General features: G+C 41.7%; 1 protein-coding gene across 1 annotated transcript; it reads left to right on the top strand.

Annotated features, from left to right (window-relative positions):
- The first annotated feature begins 35 nt into the window (after positions 1-35).
- Positions 36-12,624, top strand: LOC145407765 (FMN-dependent NADPH-azoreductase-like). The gene is made up of 4 exons (XM_080278636.1): positions 36-178; positions 8,893-9,132; positions 11,410-11,504; positions 12,460-12,624. Exons 1-4 carry the CDS (start codon positions 58-60, stop codon positions 12,595-12,597), a joined length of 594 nt encoding a protein of 197 aa, XP_080134762.1. The 5' UTR covers positions 36-57; the 3' UTR covers positions 12,598-12,624.
- The last annotated feature ends 12,971 nt before the right edge of the window (positions 12,625-25,595 follow it).

The following is a 25,595-nucleotide window of genomic DNA, read 5'->3' as shown; positions in this document are numbered from 1 at the left end:
TAGCATTCTCAGACGTCAGTTCCGGCAGGGCAAAGTTGCGGAGGGAAAAACGTCGTTATGTCTGGCCTACGCTTTCTTGTATTCCTCGGTTCTGCCCGGGATGGACGACAAGGGGAGAGAGTTGCCAGGTGTGTCGTGAATAGTCTCAAAGAAAAAAATCACGAAGCTGAAATGATTGGTGAGTATTCCGGAAGTTTTGAGGTGTGAAGGGGAGCGGCCAAACTGAGTATGAAGTGGTAGCATTTTATCATTATTAGATAATGAATTTGTTTTGTTGCTTCATGTAGACCTGCTTACCAGCTTCATGGCATATTTTGCGTGTTAATGCATATGGTCAGAGTAAAACAGTATAATTTAACTTTTGCAAATTAACTAATAAAGTCAGAATCTGATGAAAAATGTGTGACCCAAGACCCCAATTAAAAGTAGGCCTAATGATAATGACTAGCTGTGTTCACATGTAGGCCTATGCCTACAACTTGCATAACTGTTACGTGCTGTTATGAATACATTTCTATGTTGTCTGTGTGTAGATTTTGTTTTTATAGACATGTACCGTATCTGTCGTAAATTTTAACACGATCGTAATCTTGTTTCTCAAAGCGATAACTGTATAATCTATAATTAGGAAATGTTGTAAGAACTGACAAACCCGCTTCCAAGCCAGTGAACTGATTATATTTCATTTTGAAAATGACAAGTGATTAATCATAATTTTATAATCTCTGATGACATAGTGTAGTTTGCCATAGAATTTATTCATTAAATGAACAAATAAATAAATACCAAATCAGGATAATCTGGATGAGGAATTGTAGGAGAGGATAATGTGGAGAAGTGACAGACGCGAAGTGGGGGGCAACGGGGGGGCCAAACAGGCTTCCCCCTCACCCCTCATATTTCGTCATAAACTCATAAGAGATATACTGCGCAGCACAAAAAAAAAAAAAAAAAAATGCTGTATGGTATGTTATTATTCTCACTAGTCAAGTAAGTACCTGCTGTGCTTTATACACATATTTATTTCAGGTATATGTGTCTGGCAGTGTCATATTTGAAGAAATTAAATATGCTTCCAACATTCTGGAGGGAATTCACTTACACCAGCACCTACCCTTTATTCTAATTTACTTTATTTGAGAGTTCATTCAGCGCTATTGGGTAGTTGCACATTAAGGTATAGAGTTCAGACATAACAGTGAAATCTGCAGAATACTAGATAAGTAGATCGAGTGTTTCTGTCTGAATTGATTATTTGATTAATTTTATATAATTATTTAATTATTTTAGTGAAAGAACCAAATACTGAAAGTTCGCTGTAGCTATCGGTAGTTGTTCCACAGCCGGTCAGAGGCACAATTGGATATCCATTAATTTCGAGATGCATAGACACACTACGTTTAAAAGTACAGTATGCTTGACGTGAGGGTTTCCTGGCGAATGCATGTGGAACTACCTGAAGACATAGGTGAACAAAATTAGTGGAGGCAAAACAGCATGGGATGGCTTGGTAGGATTAGTTACGAAGAATCGATTGAAGTTGTTTGTAGGATTGGTTGGGAATGGATTAAAGTTGTTTGTAGGATTAGTTAGGAGTGGATTAAAGTTGTTTGTAGGATTAGTTAGGAGTGGATTAAAGTTGTTTGTAGGATTAGTTAGGAATGGATTAAAGTTGTTTGTAGGATTAGTTAGGAATGGATTGAAGTTGTTTGTAGGATTAGTTAGGAATGGATTGAAGTTGTTTGTAGGATTAGTTAGGAATGGATTAAAGTTGTTTGTAGGATTAGTTAGGAATGGATTGAAGTGATGTGGCCTTGTGGAACGCAGAACATAATGTGTGTGTGTGTGTGTGTGTGTGTGTGTGTGTGTGTGTGTGTGTGTGTGTGTGTGTGTGCAATATAAAACGGGACCATGGAAGTCATTGTGACTCATGATTCGTGAACTGCAAGGTCTGTGCGTGATTCTCTCTCTCTCTCTCTCTAGCTAGCTAGAAGAGATAAGCTCACAAATGTGTTACGAACGTGAAGGATGATAAAATGATAGCAAGTGAAAGTGATGCCATTGTTAGCTCGTGAGAGAGAGAGAGAGAGAGAGAGAGAGAGGATTGTGATATAATAATTTTGTGACGCCCACACTTTACGCAAGTTGATAAGGATGTGTTAGAGGTAGGTTACTGATATGAGGTGATGTGTTGACAAGTGTGATAGGGGTAGGGATGAGAGTGGACTGGCTATAATTTGAGATAGTGACCCTACATTTCACCCTATTAACTGTACTTGTGATAGGAATGTGATTTAAGGTGATCTAACAGGTATGGTGATGTGGCAGAGGTAAGACTGCTAAGGGGCGAGGAGGTGATGTACAGATTTCAAAGAATGATCGTAATTTTCAGCCAGTCTGTGATAATGTTTTGTAGGGGTGAGGGTGACTGCGACAAGAAGGGGAAGTTATTTGTGTGTGGGGATATGATGATGGTGAGTAGAGATAAGCGGGTGATGATGTGATTGTGATGTAATGATGTGAGGAAGCGAGTCCAGTGTTGTTATCTATAAATGTGATAGGGTTGAGAGTCATAATTAAAGACATAACACAGAGTAAAACACTGATGTCTAATATGCAAAATGAATACATAAAAAAATCGATAAGGACAAGATATTATTAACTCCATGACCTCAGGGATAAGCCAAGGTCAAGATTACGGTCACCGAAAACTCCTATCGCTAATGTAGGGCCTCTTATCACCAGACAGTTAGCTTATTCTTAAATTGATAAGAATAAGAATAATATTAAGAGGTAAGGTGTTGTAGTGAGAATAATTTTGAGACTGTGTGGTAGTGAGAATAATTTTAAGAAGGTATGGTAGTGAGAATAATTTTAAGAGACGAGAAGGTATGATAGTGAGAATAATTTTAAGACAAGAAAGTATGATAGTGAAAATAATTTTAAGAAACAAGAAGGTATGGTAATAAGAATAATTTTAAGAGATATGGCAGTAAGAATTATTTTAAGGGGCAAGAAGGTATGGTTTTAAGAATAATTTTAAGAGAAGAAAGTATGGTTGTGAGAATAATTTTAAGAGACAAGAAGATAGAATAATTTTAAAAGACTAGACAATATTGACCGTATCCTCGCTGGCATGTTAGGCATCCTAGCACTTCTTGGCGATTTATTTTAGTTAATTTTCTCTTTATTTCGTACATTTTAAAACTTATTTTTCCCTTACTTGTTGTTAGTATCTTTTTCAATTCTTAGGCTCCTATGACTCTCAGCTGAATAAAATCGTCTGGCGTTAGCTGGAAAAGAACACTGGAGAAATAATGGTGCTACAATTAACACCCTCAGATTCCAATACCCTCTCACAGCCGAATAAAACCGTCTGATATAGGAGAATTCCGACGATCATTGGAGAATAAATATCGACAAGGGACTAGTTTGCTCCAAATATATTCAAGACGATTTTAAGGTATAACAGGGATGAATAAATCGCAGAGAAAAAAGAGCTGCGAAATCTCTCAAGCCAAGGAAAGTTAGTCGCGCAGCCACAGTGTTATGCGAGGCCACGTAACTGTGTGTGTGTGTTACATTGTCAGTTCCTACGTTCAGATATTTAAAACAATAAATATCGATTCTTTCCTGTGAAGCGAAATATTGCAACGTCATCGTTGCAATTGCATTTTACTTGGGGAGAAAGTGTGTGTGTGTGTGTGTGTGTGTGTGTGTGTGTGTGTGTGTGTAGAAAAGTGCAGGTGTAATCTTAGCCAATTTAGCTGGTATCCTACATCTCATCCCACTATAATTGGACTCTTAGCTCCCTAATACTTCTTCTTCCTCAACGATTTTTTTCTGAAAACAGCTGGTTATGACTTACGGTTGTGAGACCTGGAAACTAACAAAACCGATAAAAAGTCAACTAATCCTATCTCAGAGCGCAATGGAAGGATCAGTGTTGGGAATGTCTTTCAGAGATAGGAAATCAACTTGTGTGAGAGACCACACCAAAGTCAGAGACATTATAGATATGATAAAAGAACAGAAATGGAAGTGGACAGATCATGTAAGCATTAGCAGAAAAAGGCCAGACAGGTGGTGGAGAGATGAGATGCAGAAGTTTACAGGCAAAACGTGGCAGAGATTGGCTAAGCCAAGAAATTCGTGGAAAAGGTTTGGAGAGGCCTTTGTTCAGCAGTGGTCTTGCAATGGCTGATGATGGTGATTATATATATATATATACTGTATAATTATATACCGGTATAAATATGTATGTATCTGTCTGTCTGTCTGTCTGTCTATCTATCTACCTATCTTTACAATTATTTGCAACACAAGGCCCATCCTCATTCCCTGTGTGGACCCTGTTGTTAGTTCCGTATTCTGGGTGGCTTGGAAGGGTCCGTAGAACCTCTTCCATAGCGATTTGTTTTCGGTATTACCCCTTAATATTGTCATTTATGTAATGCGTTACGTTTGAATATGGACATAGTTTGCATTTATAACATACAAGGGTGTTACCTCAGAATAAATCGCTAAGGAAAAGGTGTTAAGAAATTTCCGAAGCCACTTAGAATATCAGTACATGAGGAGGATAGAGAACTTGCCTCATCTCTCTAATTTCCACCCCACCTCATTTATCCGTTCGTTATTATGCATCAGCCACAACTGCGACACTGTTATTAACGCTCTTAGGCTACTATAGCCCATTCTCAGCTGACTGTAATCGTCTGGCACTGGTTTATGTTTATTAATTTGTGGTGGCAGTTTTAAGGCAGTCATGCACCTGTGATTAACTCCCAGGTGATTAAAATTGTCTTACCTGAGCTGGAATTTAATACTCGTGCTAGGGTAATTTATGTATCATCATCATCATTGTCGTTATCGTCGTCGTCTTGGCTGTTGTTATTGTTGTTTATTTGTTTGTATAGACAGGGAAACGGGTGAATACACATCCTCCTCCCACTCCTCCGATGATACAGCTAAGCACTTACATATCTCATGGCCACACTCCCGCCTTGACTGTCAGTGCCTTGATAAGGATGACAAGGTTGTGTATGCCATTCGTGTTTGGGAGAATTATTTGCTTGTGCATTTTGTGTACTTGTTCAGCCTGATGTCTGGTATAGTGAGCTGGTGCATTTTGAATGGTAGAATGCCTTGTCGTAAGTAATTTTTGTGAAAGTAATGAAAAACTTAACAACAAAAGCTATTTTAATGCCACCTGCGCAATGAATCTGATGGGCCCAGGTTATGTGCTGGGTTAGGTGTGGAGGGAGGTGGGGGATATGTGCTTGGTCAGATGGAGGATTGCAACAGCGTAGCGTTGCCTAAGTTTACACTTCCCTTCATTCACGTCATCCTAAACTATTTCTTCCACGTCTTTACAGATCCCATCACATCCCCCAGTATATGCCTCCTTCACATCACTCTATACATCCCCCCACACTTTCTATAACATCCTTCAACTCTCATATTACCCGTAATGTATCACTTGCCCCCTCCCAGTAACCTTGCAAGTCATTCTGTGTCATGCCTCTCCCCCTCCTTGTTTTCCCCTCCCCTCCGCTTCCTCTTACTCCCCATCTAGTTCTCCTTGCTTTGACATTGTACCTCTTGCTTTCTCTTTGTCTTCCGTGCTTTCTCTTCGTCATCTTTGCGTCCTTTGTTTCCCCCTTACTCTTCTTTTTCTCCTAGTTTCTCCCACTTCCTCTTTTCACTTCCCCTTCTTCATTTCTCCATGTTCCCCTTCTCTTCACTTCCCTCCCTTCTTCCTCCTTTTCCACTTTCTTTCGTTCCTCCTCCTCCTCCTCCTCCTCCTCCTCCTCCTTCTCCTCCTTCTCCTCCTCCTCCTCCTCCTCCTCCTCCTCCTCTCCGTCACGTCGCTTCCCCTTCTTTCTCCCCCCACTTCCCCCTTCCCCTTCCCTCTCTCCTTTCTTCCCCCTGACATTTTTTCTCGCCCTTCTCATGTCCTTGCTGGCACTTGTCGCCCTTAATTTTTTTTTTTTTTTTTTTTCTTCCCACGTAATCTCCTACTTCTCTCCCCTGTAATCCTCCCAGTCCCCAGCGTCTCCCACCTCCCACGTAATCACCAGCTTGCTCTCCTTGAATCTCCAGCCCCCCACTCCCCCCGATATTCCCCAGACTCCACTGTCTCCTCCCTCCATGACTCTCCCTACCCCTGTCTCCTCTTCCCATCCAGCCTGTCCGACACACCTGACCATCGAGTCTTCTCTACATTACACATTCTCCTCATTCTTCTCCATCCCTCCCAGTCTTCTCCTTCTCCCAGCCTCCTTCCCTCCCCCTGATCCAACCTTCTCTTTCCCTTCCCTTCATCCCCCTTCCCCTCCCCTCCCTGCCTACCTTATTCACCTGTCATCCCCAACCTTCCCCTCAATATTTCCCAGTCTTCTTAGTCTTCCATTCTCTCCCACTTTGTCCTCTCTCCCATCTTTCTCTCTCCTCCCCTTTAGCTTTGCCTGTTTCTCTTTAGTCCTCAACTTTTCCTTATATTTCCAAACCTTCCTGTTCCCCCTCCCTCTCCTCTTCCTCTGTTCTCCGTCCCTCTTTATCTTCCTACCTCCTCCTCCCCCGCCTACTCTATCCTCCTCTATCCCTCAGCAGTCCTCACATCCCTTCCCTCCCCACCGAGCTGCCAATCCTCAGAGGGGAGGGAGCGGAAGGGAAGACTGTCCAAGATAAATATTGTTTTTATGATCCAAGACGGTGGTGTGTGTGTGTGTGTGTGTGTGTGTGTGTGTGTGTAAGAGAGAGAGAGAGAGAGAGAGAGAGAGAGAGAGAGAGAGAGAGAAATGTGGAGATGGAGGTAAGGACGACCTTGGCGTGTGGTACAAATGGGAGTATCGACCAGGATGTCATTAGTACTCACGTTAGTATAGATTGGCCGACCTTACCTACCAACTAGGCTACCATACATAGTCGACCACCATACATAGGGAATCGAATACCATACATAGGGAATCGGATACCATATATAGGAAATCGGGTACGATATTAGGGGAATCGAATACCATACATAAGGCGTAGAATACCATACTCTGTTCACTTTATCTAGGCTTAAAATTGCCATCTCTCCATTTTGAATGCCGAGCTCTAACAGGAGATTAACACTGAAATATCTTAATAGTCACGAAGAAGTGTTTTGGGAAGGATGTAGAGCCGAGGTGTTGTATTCTGCCACTGAGGTACGGGAAATAAGCTGCAAAATCACTGAAATCTGGGCAAAGTATAGATGAACGAACTATAGGTGAATTGAATACTTTATGATGGAAGTCGAACAGAAAGGTGAACAAAGGAAAGGAGAGGAGCAGGTCTTTTGATTCTTGTGAGACGGTTTGTGATTAGGGAAGGTGGGGTGTGGCTGTGGTATCTAAACTGTCAGAATAAGAATAGCATTAACACACACACACACACACACACACACACACACACACACACACACACACACACACACACACACACACACACACACACACACACACACACACACACACACACACACATTATTAGATTCAGGGCTTTACTGATAGAGCCACAGAGATAAGCACGCGACCAAGGTGTTTCACAGTATGTAGGTCAGATTGTGTGTGTGTGTGTGTGTGAGAGAGAGAGAGAGAGAGAGAGAGAGAGAGAGAGAGAGAGAGAGATTTGAAACGGTTCACACTTCACTTTTTATTTTTATCACCTCCAGACGATTTTATTAAGCTTAGGAGAGACTTTCGAGCTGGAGAAGTTAGACATATCCTTCATTAACCTCTTCAGTGCGAGTGTCCATTCCTAAGCTGAGTAAAATCGTCTGGAGGTGGCAAGAATATAAGAAAAATAATACGTACTCTCTTCTCCTGTAACTTGGCCCAGATTTGCGCCCTCTTGCAGCTTATTTCACGTAGCGCAGTGAGAGGAGACTCTACGGCTCTACGTCTTCCTTTCAGTGCACTTCTTCGTGGCTAGCATCGTATTTTAGTGTTAGTCTCTTGTTCCAGGATTCATGATGGAGAGCTGGCAGTTTTAGGACAAGTTAGAGTAAAAGGAGTACAGGTGAAGGTGTGGGAGAATTGCCTGAGATGGTGACAGGAGGGGAGATTTTGGCGGGCCGAAGGTATGGGTGTAATGATTAGTATTCTCTCTCTCTCTCTCTCTCTCCCTCTCTCTCTCTCTCTCTCTCTCCCTCCCCCCCCCGTTTCTTTGGAAAAGAAGTTTTACAGGCTCGTTCGTCGTAAGTTGCAATATATATGAAAGACACATTTACCCTCTTCTTCCTCTAGGAGAAAAGTTTGCTGTAAACTTTTCCACCGACAGTATGGCCAGACCAACAGTGTATATTTTCACAGAGTTTACCCATCTCACCTTTCCCAAACCTCCCATCACCGTTTCGGCCCATTCCGTCCACTCCTGTCCAGCCTTAACCATCTCAACCCTCCACAGCCACACGCATAACCACATAACTTTACTATTTCGCCCTCCACAGCCTCACGCATAACCACATACCTTTACCATCTCACCCCTCCACAGCCTCACACATAACCACATACCTTTACCATTTCACCCTCCACAGCCTCACGCATAACCACATACCTTTACCATCTCACCCCTCCACAGCCTCACACATAACTACATACCTTTACCATTTCAACCTCCACAGCCTCACACATAACCACATACCTTGAACATTTCAACCTCCACAGCCTCACACATAACCACATACCTTGAACATTTCAACCTCCACAGCCTCACGCATAACCACATACCTTGAACATTTCAACCTCCACAGCCTCACACATAACCACATACCTTTAACATTTCAACCTCCACAGCCTCACGCATAACCCCATACCTTTACCATCTCACTCCTCCACAGTCTCACGCATAACCCCATTTCAGACCCTCTGACCCTGGGAGGCGATGGGCACGTCCACCAACCACTTCACTTCAGGCGGGACCCCAGTGACATCCCTGAGTGGATGACCAACACGAACAAGAAGATAGAGAAAGCCAACGCCATGATCATCGTGACTCCCGAATACAACTGTTCTCTTCCTCCTGCCCTCACTGGCACCATGGACCAGTTCCCCCCAGCCTCGTATAGACACAAGCCCTGTGGTATTGTCTGTTACTCCATGGGTAAGGAGGTTGATATGCTGCCTGTATCTTGGTGGAATTTTGTAAGGATGTTGAGGGTTGGAATCTGTATCGTGACGGAATTAAGTATTGTGTATCGTGGTATATTTTAGCATAGTGTGTAGTGCTGGCATCTGTATCATGCTGGAATGAGGCACAGAATATATTATTGCTCAGTATTATTCCCTGTAGCTCAGTATAAGCTACAATTTTAAGCGTGTGGCTTGAGATGAATGACACCCATGAATACTTACAGATATTAATGCTCAGAGCTATATCAGTGCACCCAAAGACAGTAATATTTTTTGAGGCTAATGAAATGATGTAACAAGTGGTAAGTATTGTCATAATATCAGACAGCATTTATCTTTATCACTCGTCACATATCTAGATTCCGATGACTGTGTGCATAGCCTTTATCAGATTAACGCCCACAGTATGAAGATTTACTATTAGGCTTCTTGTGATTGGGGTTAATGAAGGCGATACTAAACGCCATATAAAACCTTGCCAGTTCAGAAAGTCTCCCATTATGTGCCGGACAAAGTCATCTGGATATAACCTGAAGGAGATATTAATAAAAAAAAATACACGTCTTTTTATTGAAGGGGTTAGTGATATAATGAAATCCTTGAAGATGTGGCACAGTCGTCATAATACAGGAGTGAAATACTGTATTATGATGTGGCTGGTTTCTGTGGTGATGTGGAAAGAGTGGAGACTGAGACATTAACTCCCGTATTCTCGTCAGTTAAGGAAGCTCCCTAACATTTTTTCCAGAGCGATTTATTTTGCTTATCGTATCGTACTGTCATATTCTGTTGTATTAATCGTTCTAACATTGCTATAATCTTTATAAATAGCGTACAAAAGGATATTAACGAGACATATCCAAAAATAAATCGGTAAGGAAGCGGTGCTAGGGAACCTCCTTTTTCGACGAGAATACCGACCTAAGTGTATGGGACTGAAATGGACGGGGAGGGGGAGAGGGAGACCGTGAATGAGATGGAGGGATGGGATGACTAAGCCGTGGATGGGGTGGAGAGGTATGTGAGTGACGGTGGTGTGAGTTAGAGGAAGGGCAGCATTAAAAAAAAAAAAAGGGGGGGGGGCAGGGTGACACGGAGGCGATTTATTCATGGCCACCCCTTCCGGATTAAGCCATTTGGGTGACATAGATGTTTCATTGTAGTGGAAATATTAGTGAGATATGTTGTATAATGAAGTATAATGGTTAATGTAGTATAGTGTATAATGAAGTATAATGTATATTGAGGTATAGAGTATAATATAATGTATGATGAAGATAGTGTAGTTGGTCTTCCCGGTTGCTGACAGCTGAAATTTATGAATAGTAGGTGAGTGATTTTGAGATGTTTTTATGTCATACTTAATACTACGTCTGAGTGTTTAAATGCCATTATTATAAAAACAACAGTAGTATGCTGGAGGGTCAGGATATGTAAAACTGACTATCATATCACGAATCTAACTGTATGATGCACCGACCCCAATGAATTATTCTTTGATATGACACGGCATTTGAGACGTGAGAAGGTTACGTCACTACACTACCTGGTAAACCGGAGTTGGTCAGATTAATTTATCATGCAGCGTATATCAACACAATTTTCATACTGCCTGAGGAAAGGATGTCATATGCGTACACTAATGAGGTAGTTGTTGCAGTGTGTACTTATTAACAGTCTCAGGCTCGTATACTCTCCCTCTTAGCTGAATACACTCGTTGGGCGTCAGCTGAAATAGAATACTAGAGTTGTGAACATGAGAGAGATAATGGTACCAGTGTGAACAATCATATGCTCCTATAGCTCACTTTCAGCCGGATAAAATGATCTTTCTTCAACTGAAATAGAATGAGTTGTACCGACCATCCCTCTATCTGAAAATCTATTGCCAGACGCGTTAACCCAGAAGTCGCCTCCACGCCACTTTGTTCTCTATCATTACCAGGGCTGCCCTCCCCCCTACCCCCAGCTCACATTCCCCTGTCCCAAATGTTTCTCTGTCCCACTCCTCCAACTCATCTTCGGTCTCCTCCTTTCTCCCCCTCCCTCCATCTCATCCATGGTCCTCTCCTCCCTTTCCCACCCTCCATTTCATCCTTGATCTCTCCCTCTCCTTCCCTCCATCTCATCCTCGGTCTCCTTCTCCCTCTCCCTCCCTCCATCTCACATACACTCTTCTAGTCAGTCTCTCATTCCCCATCCTCTCAACACCACCATCAGAGAGTTAATTACTGATGCTTTCTTCCAGGTCCCTTCGGTGGTATACGCGCTGCTGCCATCGTCCGACCCTTCCTCAGTGAGCTTGGAATGATCTCCACGCCCAAAGTCTGCATCATTCCCCAGGTTAGTGAGTAGTCGTAGTAAAAGTAGTCATAATAATAGTAGTAGTAGTAGTAGTAGCGGGTTAGTGAGCAGTGGGTAAGTATTACGTTTGGTGGCATGAACCTGTTAATTTGTTTTCACCTGAGGGAACTGTCCCACTCATTGCTTAAATTGCTCCTTCAGTATTCTATCTGTTTATCTATATCCAGACGCCTTAATCCCGGAAGAGTAACCACAAACGAATCGCCTCCATTTCACCTTGTCCTACATCATCAGGCTACTCTCTCCAGCACTCACTCACTTTATTATATCTCTCCACCTCATCCCTCCATCTCATTCTCGGTCTCCCTTTTCCCCTCCCCTCCTCCACCTCAGTCATACACTCCCCTAGTCAGTCTTTCATTCATCATTGTCCTTTATGCTATTTATGTATTTAATTACCCACAGATTGCACACACACACACACACACACACCAAAAAAAAAAAAAAAAACAGTGTACAAGAGAAAATTAACGTGCCATATGCATAAATAAATTAGTAAGGAAGAAGTGCTAGAGGGGGTCCTAAACTAGCCAGAATAAACGACCTGGTGTTGGTAGAAGATATTTTGGAGTGAAATTCTAAGCTCATTTACCACCCTTAAATGTAGTGGATTGTGATAGCTTGTACTCAGACCCTTGCATATCGAAGGGGTGTACGTTATGTGGAACTGGTTATTGCTTTCAGATTACCACCCAGGATGAGCGACTGATCCTTCTTGTTTATATTATCTGGACTGGTTTGCCTAGCTCCATGCCTCTTCGTTCATCCTTGGGGAATGAAAGTATAACGTCATTTAGTAACAATTAACTTCTCCATTTTTAATTATAGCAAAGGTTATTATATCTCCTTTACTAATCACAGCATAGATTTTCCTTTACTAATTGCAGCATAGGTTATTAGTTCCCTTTACTAATTAGAACAATATTATCTTCAGGTGCAAGGGAAGTTCAGTGAAGTTGGCCAGTGTTTGGATGACAGGACGGGGGAGAATCTCAAGAAAGTAGTGGACGAGGTGGAATGGTATGCGTCAGCCTTAACCACCAAGGCAAACACTGATGGCGTTCCTGCATAAGAGGGTTTACAAGACTTGGATCCGGATTTAGAACAGAATTGGACTCGGATACAGAAATAGAACTGGACCCGGATACAGAAGCAAACGTGGACCCAGATTTTAGAAACAGACGTGGACCCAGATTTTAGAAACAGACTTGGACCCAGATTTTAGAAACAGACGTGGACCTGGATTTTAGAAACAGACGTGGACCCAGATTTTAGAAACAGACGTGGATCCAGATTTTAGAAACAGACGTGGACCCGAATTTTAGAAGCAGACATGGACCCAGATTTTAGAAACAGACGTGGACCCAGATTTTAGAAACAGACGTGGACCCAGATTTTAGAAACAGACGTGGACCCAGATTTTAGAAACAGACGTGGACCCAGATTTTAGAAACAGACGTGGACCCGGATTCAGAGGCAGACGTGGACCCGGATTCAGAGGCAGACGTGGACCTGGATTCAAAAAGAGACGTACGATCCATCCTCCCTCGTACGGCAGACTTTGTTTACAGAAGGACAAGATGGGGAGAAAGTTGATGCATTTTTTCGTTTGCTAATCCTGTACCAGCAAACAATAGCTCGTGATAATTTTCCTTTCATTAAGATTTACTGTGCAGAAAAAAAGGTAAGATTCTATACCCTCCTTGTCCTCCCTATAATAATAAAAAAAAAAAAAATCATAGGACAGTGAGCTGATCATGTATTAAGTAGCGAATTTGGTCTTTTTCCTTTTTTTTCTTTTTTTTTTTTTCGCAGATGAACAAGAAAAAACACATCAAATAAAAAAAGAAAATCCACACACCAGATTACAGGTGTCCTCCATTTGAGCGACCATGGCTATATAGGATTTCAGCTGACGATATAGTGTACTGATAGTTATGCCAGCAGTGATCCTAATACAGATTCTAAGCCAAAACACGTGGAAAACAAAGTGAACATCTTTATACTTTTGTCCGAGCTGCGTGGTGGTGTTTCAAGGACGGGGTTAGAATTACATGGTAGGCTACACTGCCATTTTTGCTTTATATCAGCTAGTGAAAAAGAGACTTAGGCTACACATGCACACACGGCCAAGACATTAAAAAAAAAAAAAAAAAAGTAAATGTGTATCCCGGGCAAACCCAGAATTTCAAAGTAGTAGTAGTTTATGGATTTACGGCTCATGTAGTAGGCTATCTTCTTAGTTGCCAGATTTCCTTGGTCGTCACCTTACATCAGTATTACTTCAGATCGAATTCAGGTGATCAATTAGTTTACTGTGGGCTAATTTCTGATGCTGAATTAATATAAGCGTAAAATTGACTTTAAAAAATACCTCTGCAGTATTAAGGCGTACCAGAAATACTGTATTGTATACCGTAAGTTGTAAGAATTCAGAAGTTTTTTTTTTTTTTCCTGAAATACGTTACGAGTATAGAAAAACAGGTTGCACGAAAAGGAAGTGTGAAAATAAAACATGTAAAGTCAACAGTTGCAATGAATAGCAGTAGTGGTTGTTATTTATTGATCTGCGTATTTTCCTGTACAGGATTTGAAAGTATTATTTGTCCGGTAATATTCTAATGTCCGTTTGTCATACCAACACATGTACCCTGTATTTGTTTTGTGTCTGGTGATTCTGAGGGCAGTTTTGTGATTGAGTTTTACAAAATAATGCCCAGAATTTGATGTGGTGTATTAAAAAATTTCTGTATGTATTTATGTGATACAGTAGACGGTATGTGATGTTTAATGCACAAATCGTATTATTTCCCTGCAGATTATGTTAAGAGATCAGAGCTTATCATTGTTGTCATGCCTGTTGTAGTGTGTGAAAATAAAACTTATATTTATATGGATAATAGAAGTAATTTCATACAACCTACAAAGTGCAATATGCCGGCGTTTAGTTCGGTTAGGAAGCTTACAAACACCTCTTCCTTAATGAATAATTTCTGATTTTGCTCCGTTACTAAATTCTTGTGTTTTATTCACCCACTCTACATCAGTATTGAAAAAAGCAAACGAAGGGATATTAATGAGTAGTCTGGAAATAAATCGTTCGGGAAGAGGCGTTAAGGAGACTCCATACCCGACGAGAACACGGGCCATAGGGTACGTTAAGCCAAGGCTCCCCAGTATGTAACCCCCGAAGCCTACCTCACCACTGGAGGACTAATATCTAAAAAATTATCTCAATATTACTTTCTGAACCTCCGAGGCTTCGAATCTTACTAGTTACCCCCCAGACTTGAGAGAGGGAGGATGCTGTGCCGGGCAACCAGGAATTACAGTGAAATTTATCGATATTGATTCAATACGATTGCAACTTTCACCTATACACCCTTATAAGTGACGAAAAAGATGGCATGGGGAGGTGGCAGAGTATTAGGCGGACTTATATGGACTCTGTATAAGAATCACAGAAGAAAATCCTACATCTTATCCAAGTGCTCCAAGACAGTGGAAGGTAAACAGAAGTGGCAGAATATTAGGCGGATTTATATCGACCCCGACTGTACAAGAATCACAGAAGAAAATACCACATGTTATCCAAGTGCTCCAAGACAGTAGAAGGTAAACAGAAGTGGCAGAATATTGAGATGAATTATATCGACCCCGACTGTATAAGAATCACAGAGGAAAATGACACATCGTCTCCAAGTGCTCCAAGACAACAAAAGGTAAATAGTATGGCTGTATTTAGCCTACAAATTTTACTCGAGCCCCAGTGTTGCATATAAGATTCCTTGTTATTCTCTCACCTGATATACAAGTATGTACCATCTATATAATTTCGGAAAAACAAATTACTGTGATTGAAGTATTAAAGTTGAAGAACGAAAAAAACGAAACGACATCTGATAATGGCAGTTATGAGAGCTACGGGGTGTTGGACCATATTATGTCCACCGGAATTAAATATCGAGATAGCCTCCCTCACCACAACATGAGTGAGATGAGGATTGGGCAAAGGATGCATATAATATTTAATGGCAAAGTCATGGAGGCGATTACCTGCAGGAGAGACGCGGGAACCATTAAATGGTGTATATATGAGAGGCATTAAAATCGCCCAGGTCGATTTAATTCTTTGATAGAATATTATTGTTACCCATTACTATGTTAAAGAAAACGATCGGCCATAAGAGAAAACGAACAGTATCAGCCATATTAAATGGTAAACTATGACGCACACCGGCATACCTTAAATTATACTTTGGAACTCAAGATTTATTGTAGAAGTGAATGTGCAAAACATTTCCTGTTTCTGAAAAAAAAAAAAAAACAGAGGCAGAGGTTGGCTTGTAGTAACTCAGAATAACCTCGAGAAGCTTGGAATGACTGATTTTCACAAGCCATGGTCACCCAGATACTTTCTCCACACACACACAAACACACACACACCACTACTGACAGGCTGCCACGAGACGATTTTCTTCAGCGTAAGACAGAGCGCCAGTAGCGAATGGATTAATGAAGACTGCAGTGTAAGACCAGATTCCCAAAGTTGATAGTCTCTAGAAAGCTGAATAAAATGGACTGGTATCAGTAGCAGAATACAAAACACATATTAGGATATAAAAGATTCCTTGCTACAGGTGACTATAGTTTTATATCCTGTAACTGCAGCAAAAGATTCTGTGCTCTTTTCACTTTAATTTGGCCGAAAATTTCTCTCTCTCTCTCTCCATCCTGAATGTTCATCTGTAAAAATATATTAATACTAGAATACAGTGCTAGTCACGAAGTATTGCTATGGAATGGATGTTGAGCATTGTCGTTTTGTACCACTGAGACACGTGGAATAAGCAGCGAAAGGGTGAAAATCTGGGTCAAGTTAGTGTGAAAGAAGTATAGCGGTATTTCAACTTACTTTCATACTGCAACACCTCACGTAACCAAGCCATAGTGATACACCTCACACTATATAAAAAAAAAAAAAAAAAAAAAAAAAAAAAAAAAAAAATTGACTCCGCATATTCCTGTGCATTGTAGGTTATTTCATGGATTAGTAAACGAATCGAATAATATTGTGCAGGACTAAATTTGCACGAGACTTCTTGGAATTGTAAACTATAATATTTATCAAATTGGTGGTATACCTGTACATTGTAGTATTTCTTGGATTATTAAAAGAATTTAGTAATATTTTTCAAGATTATGGTATAAATCGTAGGCTATTTCCTGGATCAAAAAGAAAATCTGGTGATATTTTGCAAGATTTTGATGTAAATTGTAGTACACTTCTGCGATATTCGGTGGAGTTTTTAGCGATGACCTCGGCAGTTACCCTAGCAAGTGTATTGTCAGTGTCAATTAATGGCAATTTCCAGAGGCAAGGCATCTTCTAGTCCACATTTATCGCACCAGTTCATCAGTGCTTCCAGTCCATACCTACTGATCCAGCTGGTCACTGATTGTGTCTACTCACTGAAAGTAATTCGATACTTTCAGTCCATCCTGTCATTTACTACCTTGACCACACTGTCAGGCAGGGCTTTCAGTCTAAAATCACTGATCGTCTCTACTGCCAGTGTACGCTCACTAATCATACCTCTAGTTTACCCACTGATAGAAATTCGATGCTGTCGGTCAACATTTAATGATCAACAGTTATTTCACATAACTTATTTTCCAGCTTAATGGCAGAGTAAGACGATAGTTGTCCTATTTCCATTCCATTGCACAATTTTGTGACTAGCATAAAATTTAGTATCTCATGTTACTCTTCATCACAGAAGATGGGAGACGGCAATTTTACACCTACTCAAAGTGAGCAGTATAGTCAGTACTTTGAGTAGAAACACTATGATGGACGATTTCTCCAGCACTCTTTACAGCAGTCACTACTTTAAGTACAGTAATCCATCCAGTACATTCAGTAGACACATTTGATATCAGTAAATAGTTAGTCCATACCCACACCAATCGGAAGTCAGTCCATATCCTCGATAACAATAAACACCAGTCATTCGGTCTGTATGCCTTGTCAGCTCTCAAATATGTAACTTCACTAAACTACATAAATTTTTTCAGCAAGCAACTTCACCTTCCTGCAGGCTCATTCCTTCTCCACCCATCTGCCACCTACGACTATTTGCAACATTACTACTTACTTGACATTCAACCACTTTTCACTTGCCATCTGCTACCCACGTGCCCACTACCTACCATCCACCATTTACCAATCATCCTTCCAACTAACACTATCCTACCATCCATACACCTACCCACCCACATACCCACCTACCCACCTGCCATTCGTCCGTCATTCACGTGCCCATATACCTCGTTTACCTCAACCTATCCACCTGCCCACCTACCCACCAGCCCACCTGCCACTTGACCTCCCTCTCCCTCCCCCTTCCCTCCTCCCTCCTCCCCCTACCCTAGTCCCCCTTCCCTCACTCAATTTTTATATTCTCCTCTACAATAAATACTTAACTATACAGGTATATTCACCTAATTATCTCTAAAGTTTTAATCTCATCTACTTTCTTCATTAGCCTACAGGTTGAGGGAGTAATGCTGAGGTAATCAATAGAACTAATGGAACTCATACCAGTGCAGTGTGATTTCCTTGGAGTTTCCCCCTGGGGTGTGGCCACGCGGGGAGACTACCGGACCGCATTCCACCACACCATCACAAGTTCACTCCTCGCCACTCCACTTCCCAGTCCACCAACCACCATCGCCAGTTCACCAGGCATTCCACTCCTCGCCAGCCCATGGGTCAGAGATGAAAAGTCCTACATAGCTACTTTCGAGAATTTACAAGATAATGAAGCCTTCATTACTGCAAATAAAACTAAACTGGAAAGTTGTATGCATACGAGTATTTGGCGTATCTTGCTTTTACAAAAGCGTAACTTTTTTTTTTTTAATTATTGGCATTGTTTTCAGAAGACGTATAAACTTAGAAACACGATACTTTTAGGCCAAGCTATTTCATGGTGATTAAAAACTAACAAGCAATAGTGAAAGTAAACTGAAAGCTGATGCCTTTGCTACAGCTAAGCAAGATATGAATTGATCAAGGAAATGTTTATTCTGAATTTCGTGGCTGGTTGGTAGATCTTCAAAATGTTTACCAAAAGAACTATCCTTTCAACGACATCTAAAATATGGTGCATGAATCCAGACACAAAAGCTAAAAAAAGGAAATGAAAAATCCGTCACTTAATTTCGCGGGTATTAAGAGTTTGTCTATTCTGAAAAACTGATATTCGGCCATCCAAAAAGTCTGCTCAGATCCACTCACTTGTAAGCAAAAATGGCTGAACTTTTATTCAAGCTAACAAAGAAGATTCAGATACTTCATAAACTTAAAATCCACGGACCTGCCTCTGTCCTTTCATCTACAGGATCAATATACCGTAAGATGAAAGAAGTGCCTAGAATAAGTGATCCTCCATTGTTTTTACCAGCCATAGCATTCAATCCTTCAAAACAACGGATCCACAATAGGCTGATTTGTGAGCGTTGTGAAGTTATAATAATCTGGTTTGAAAAATATGAAGGTGGTAGTGTGGATGATAGCTTCGAAGCATATTTAATCGCAGATGTTTGAAAGGGCTAACCACAAAACCCAGAACTATGTATTAATATCCTAGAATGGCTCTGATAATAGCAACAAAGGGGTAAATGTAAGTATCTGAATCTTGAAATAACTAAACTACTGCTAAATGCCTGGATAAAAGTGCCATTTGAAAGCCACCTACAATGGCTTTGATAATGACCCGAGCCTCTTCGATTATGGTCTTTGTAGGAGGTGGATAAATTTCATAACTGATAAAGAGTACAAACACTTAACGAGATAAGGTGCCTGAAGACCTAGAGGACCTGCGCCACCAGAGATCCACCCGAAACTGAATAAAATAGTCTGGCTGTAGCATAATACAGGTAATGGAAACTGGCTAAGATGGAATGTAGGTCAGGCCGAAGTAAGGTTATCACCAATCACTAAGCTGTTGCACAAGGCAGTACTATTATGCAAATTGATATAGTAACATATCTACCGTACCAAGATACTATTAAGATGTTGTAGTTGCTCTTCAATAAATCCTACTTAATGATAATACTGGTTTTCTGTCCTTATGGGTAGTTTTGAATGTCTGAAGGGTTTTACATCTGTAAAACTTACTACACACTAACACTGCTCAAAGATTCCGAAATTGAAATGAGGATTTAGGTTCCCTAGATTTTTCCAACTCTAAAGGTAAATTGTGAGTTTTCGCACCCCTAGAATATTTGCCACACTGTCTCGGGGAAAATTCTAAGTTCATGAATTTTTGTACCCATAGATTTTTATGTTAGGCAGTTCGTATTTTTCTCTATGGTGTTTCCATTCATTACTGTTCTGTTTATTAGCCTTTGCTCTTTTCTTGTCCATAATCCAACTGTTTATATTCATACCATTAAAGACAAAATAAATATATACATATAGTTATTTTATTAAGTTCTTACAAGTGTTGATACAATATATACAAGTATTCAGGTAGCAATAGCAGCAGCTGTATTGTTAGTCTGAGAGGCTGTGGTATATCCAAGTATATCGCAAGAGTATTATCAAATATACACAAAAAGTATCACAATTACAATTTAGGGTTAAGTTAGGCGCCCTCTCTCAAGTTCCCTCTCTCCTACTCCCCTCTCGTGCCAACTCGCTCACTCTAGAACGATAGAAAAAGATAAAGAAAAAAAAAAAACTCCTCTTCTCCTTGCATTAATAATTTGGTGTGACTATAGTTCTTTTCTTCACCTCACATTTCCCTCCTGCTGATATTTCCAGTCGCTGTCCTTCCATCTTAGTCTGGAGCCACGTGTCTTTCTATGTCCCCTCACTACCGTATGCCAGGGACGTACACAGCACCCCGCAAAGGGAGGTAGGCACACACACACACACACACACACACACACACACACACACACACACACACACACACACACACACACACACACACACACACACACACACTCACACTCACACTCATACCTCACACCTCACACCTCACACTTAATCATCAACTTACGTGGCAACCTGAAAACTGAAAAGCATAGGCGAGTTCCATGTATTAAAATGCATTATCTAATAATATTCTTAATGAACTGACAGCCAGGATGGAACAGGAACAAAATAAGGATGGGAAGGGCTGATAGAGGCGGCTGAAAATGGAACGAGAAGACGCCAGGGGGAGAGGCCATAAATACTGGTTATATAAGCCAAAGAGACAGATTAGATGACTTGGGGCTGGAGTGGTGGGGGAGGGGGAGGGAATATAGTGGAGAAACGAGAGAGGAGAGCGATGTAGTGCGGAGCTGAGGGAGAGGAGAGTGGGAGTGTAAGGGAAACTGGTGGAGAGGAGAGGGAGCGGAGCAGTTGAGAGGAGAGGGAGGGAACCAGAGGAGAGGTCCGGGAGGACACTAATGGGAAAGTGAGTGAAGGTGTACAAGAAAGTAGTGTAGGTGGTTGAGAGAGGAGGAGAGGAAAAGTGGAGGGGTGAGGTGAGAAGTGGGGTGAGAGTAAGGTGGTGGAAGGAAGCAGGAGGGGTTGAGAGTAGGAGGCGGAGAGGTTAGAGGGAGGCAGCGAGGAGGAAAAGATATAAGAAGGGAGGGGATGAAGGGCTGAGGGGAGGAAGGAAGGTGTGAGAAGGGGAAAGTGGAAGGGAAACAGAGAGGAGATGAAGGTATGGGGGGTGAGGGGAAGATAAAGAGGGTAAGGGATGAGATGGGTGAGGAGGGAGTAGGGGAGTAAGAGATGAGGAGGTAAGGGGGGGATGAGGGAGTAAGGAGTGAGAGGGGTGAGGGAGGGGGTGAGGAGAAGACGAAGAGGGTAAGGGGTGAGAGGGGTGATGAGGGGGGTGAGGGTGAATAACATAACCTTACTGCCGCCTAGGGGAAAGTCACAGGGGGCAGGCGGGGCAGATGACATTATGTGGGGGAGGCTCACTTCATCTCACCTCCCTGCATCTCCTCTCATTTCTTTTACCCTCATCTCACCTGGTCTCATTTCTCCTCATCTCGTCTCACTTTTAAAAAATTCATCTCACTACATCTCATTTCTCCTCGCTTCGTCTCATCTCCTACTTCTTCTCACTCCCTTGTTCATTTCGTCTCATTCTTTCTCATTCACCTTACCTGTTCTCACCTTTCATTTTCTGTTTCATTTCCCCTCACCTCCATCTTCACTATCCTCACTCTCTCTCATTTCACCTCACTGCCTCTTGCCTGTCACCAGGCTTCTTTGATCACTTTACCTCATTTCACCTCATCTCACTTTCCTCCCTCTGTATTCCCTTCCTCATCTCACTTGTTCATCTCTCCTAATTCACTTTTCCTCTTTACTTCCTCACCTCATCTCATCTTACCCCGCCTTACCCACAACCTTTTACTCAATGATGTTCCTCATGCGCTAAGAACAGTGATACTTTTCGCAGTACGGTTTGTTTAAGCTGAGATATTACCCTTTGAAGTTGCAGAATAATCTTGACGATACTCCATATGTTTACAGTTCATTTTACACATGCATGAAAGTCCTATAAAGATAATATTTCAAATTAAAGATGCCTCTCTCATGCACAGGTAAAGAGATTTCCTTCCTGTGAAACCCGCATCTTCTGTGTTTTAATTTACTTCCAAAGCCTACCGTCAGTTTATGCTTGTTTTCATCCACGTATACCAATCATTCCAGGACTTGGTATGGCAGAACAGTGTCATTGAAGATCATAACATTTTATATTATTCAGTACAACCCCAAACACTCTGGGAAATGTCGATGGAGGACAAGAATGATCGTATAAACTTTTAATTTTGTTACTCCTTCCATATAAAAGTTTTCCTCGTTTTCTTTAAATGAGCTCACAAAGAAAACGAGTAATTGAGGTCTAACCCTTGAAATCTTTAAAATCCTGGCCCTCCCTCTAGTTCATTTTAAGTTACTCCCAGACTCGAAACACTACAGTATCTTCACTTTAACTATATCCTTTCTGTTTTATTTTGGCCTTAAAATTCCTATCCCTCCATCTTTAGTACTGACTTGTAACAAAAAATTAACACTAGAATATGATATTACTGTAGTCACGAAGAGATGCTGTGGAACGGATGTAGAGCCATAATAATTGACTTATTCTGTCACACAGCTGCGTGAAAAAAACTACAAGAGTATGCAAATCTGGACCAAGTTTAGGTTAAAAAAAACTGTGAACTTAAATTTGCTATTCCATCTTAATTACTGAGGTGTAGCAAGAGATCAACAGTTGGATATGGTGCTAGTCAAGAAGTATTATGGAAAGGGGTGTAGAGCCATAATATTGTCGTAGTCAGCCAATGACTCCTACGAAATAAACTGGAAAAGGACGAAAATCTCCGTAAAGATAAAGTGAATTAACTATAAATTTATTCGAAACAGCCAAGAAAGGAAATAAACCACAGTATCGTTATTATCGTTTCATCTCATCTCACCATTTACATCTGGATCCTACCGACCCTATTCTACGAGTGCCAAATATGATGATGATGATGATGATGATATGAGTGCATATAAAGTGAATATAGCGTCAGTATGGAGCATGCGAAGAGTCGATGCAATTTTTACTATCTCGGCCACTGCTTCGAACCCTCTGAATCAGCAGTAGAGTCGGACGCCAGTGTAGCCTTGACAGCGAGCGTGGAGAGATGTGTCTGAGCCGCGGGGTGGTTGTATGGGGTTTCATGGGGAGCACAGGGCCTCAGAGCGTGTACGTGGCATGAAGAAGTGTTTATGTAGGACGTGTGTAATACTACAGGACGTACATGTGCCGGTACAAGGGATTTTATGTATTCAGGAAAAATGGTATGCTTCACTAAACTTCGAATTAGTCTGAAAGGTGTGTTTCTTAAGACGCTCAGTTTCACGATTTGTACAGCTTCAGGATGTGAACACAGCTTCGTGATGTATGCAGAGTTTCAGGACATGCACAAAGACACTAGATATTGATGCCGCTGGTTTGAGATGCGGAAACAAGGCAATGTTATGTGACGTGAGAAGACGACCCAATTATCACCCTAACAAAACTCGCTTCGCTTTAATTTGGCCTAATATTGCATTCTCTCCATCTTGAATCCTTAACTATACCAAGAGGCTATAACAAAAACATATAATCAGTCACGAAGAAGTGCTATGGAGATGATGCTGAGCCGCAGTATTGTTTTATTCTCCAAAATGTCGAAAATCTCCTGCAAGTTAAGGTGAGAGAACTTTACCTAAATATTCCTTTCTTCTCTCTCCCATCCCTTTCTATGTCACAGCTTCCTTTATGACGTTGCAACCTCTCCCACGACCTCTCATCCTCCCTTACTGCCTCGCAGCCTCCTATCCCATACTACCTCGCAGCCTCCCTTCCCCCTCCCACCCCCTACTACCTCGCAGGCTCCCTTTCCCCACCCACCTCATACTACCATCCTTCTCTCTTCCACCCCTAACTACCTCGCAGCCTCCCTTCCCCCTCCCACCCACTACTACTTCGCAGGCTCTCTTTCCCCATCCACCTCATACTACCATCCTTCTCTCTTCCACCCCCAGCTACCTCGCGGCCTCCCTTTCCCCTCCCATCCTTTACTACCATCCTTTCCTCTCCCACCCCTAGCAGCCTCCCTTTCCCCTCCCACCCCTTACTACCACGCAGCCTCCCATCCCCCTTCCATCCCTTACAACCACTCACCCTCCCTTCCCTCTCCCACCCCTTACTACCACGAAGCCTCCCATCCCCCTTCCATCCCCTACAACCACTCACCCTCCCTTCCCTCTCCCACTCCTTACTACCACGCAGCCTCCCTTCCCCCTCCCACATTGTCGTGTGTAACTGTGCGTCCGTGTAGTCTATGTGTACAAGTATAAATTTTTGTGCATTTGTTTATGCATTTTGTTTGTGCATGTGCGCTTGTATTCATTTATGTATTGTGCTTTTGCTTAAGTGCATGTGAGTGCTTATGTGTGTGTGCATTTATGTTTGTGTTTGTGTTTGTGTACGTGATTACGCATGTCCTTGTCCACGCGCCCGTGCCAGTCAATGAACATATGCACCAGAATATGTTTTTGTACAGGCATATTCATGTTTGTGTATGTGAATGTTTATGTCCATATTCTTGTTCATGATTATGTGTATGCGTATGTACGATACTGTATAGGTATTGTACATGTGCAGGTGCATGTGTATATTCATAAGTATGTTCAAGTGCATATGTATGTATTGGATATGTCTACATTAATGGTTATGTGTGTATATTCATTTGCATGTGTATGCTTATGCGCATGCTGATGTGCTGGTTCATGTCTACATGTACTTGTTAGCGTGTATGTGCCTCCTGTAAGCCTGTGTATGCGTGTACCGGTATATGTGTATGTGTATATATGCTTGTGTGTACTTGTGTGTATTTTTATGTTGGCGCTTGCGTGTACTATGTGTGTGTGTGTGTGTGTGTGTTTGTGTGTGTGTGTGTGTGTGTGTGTGTGTGTGTGTGTGTGTGTGTGTGTGTGTGTGTGTGTGTGTGTGTGTGTGTGTGTGTGTGTGTGCGTGCGTGCGTGCGTGCGTGCGTGTGTGTGTGTGTGTGTGTGTGTGTGTGTGTGTGTGTGTGTGTGTGTGTGTGTGTGTGTGTGTGTGTGTGTGTGTGTGTGTGTGTGTGTGTGTGTGTGTGTCCATATTTGTGTCTGTCGGTACGTGTGTCTGTCTATGTCTGTCAGCCACAATCTGTGTCTTTGTATGCTTTGCGTCTGCGTGTAAGTTTGTCAGTCTGTTGTTATATCTGTATGTCGAAGTCCTTAGGCTGTCTGTGTCTCTGTCTGTCTGTGTCTGTGTATGTCTATCTCTGTATGTCTCTGTCTATATATATATTTTTCTCTTTTATTATATCTGCTTCTGTGTCTGCACCTATATCTATGTCAGCCTGTCTTATCTGTGCATCTCCACATATATATCCGTCTGCATAAGTGTCTCTGTCTATGTCTGTGTCTGTCTATATCTGTGCCTCTGTCTGTGTCTGTCTATATCTGTG

Source organism: Coenobita brevimanus, chromosome 74, assembly GCF_032717465.1.
Source record: "Coenobita brevimanus isolate Jiangsu-jjx chromosome 74, ASM3271746v2, whole genome shotgun sequence".
NCBI classification, from domain to species: domain Eukaryota; kingdom Metazoa; phylum Arthropoda; class Malacostraca; order Decapoda; family Coenobitidae; genus Coenobita; species Coenobita brevimanus.
Note: the sequence above shows the minus strand (reverse complement) of the source record. Positions and strands in the feature narration are given on the sequence as shown.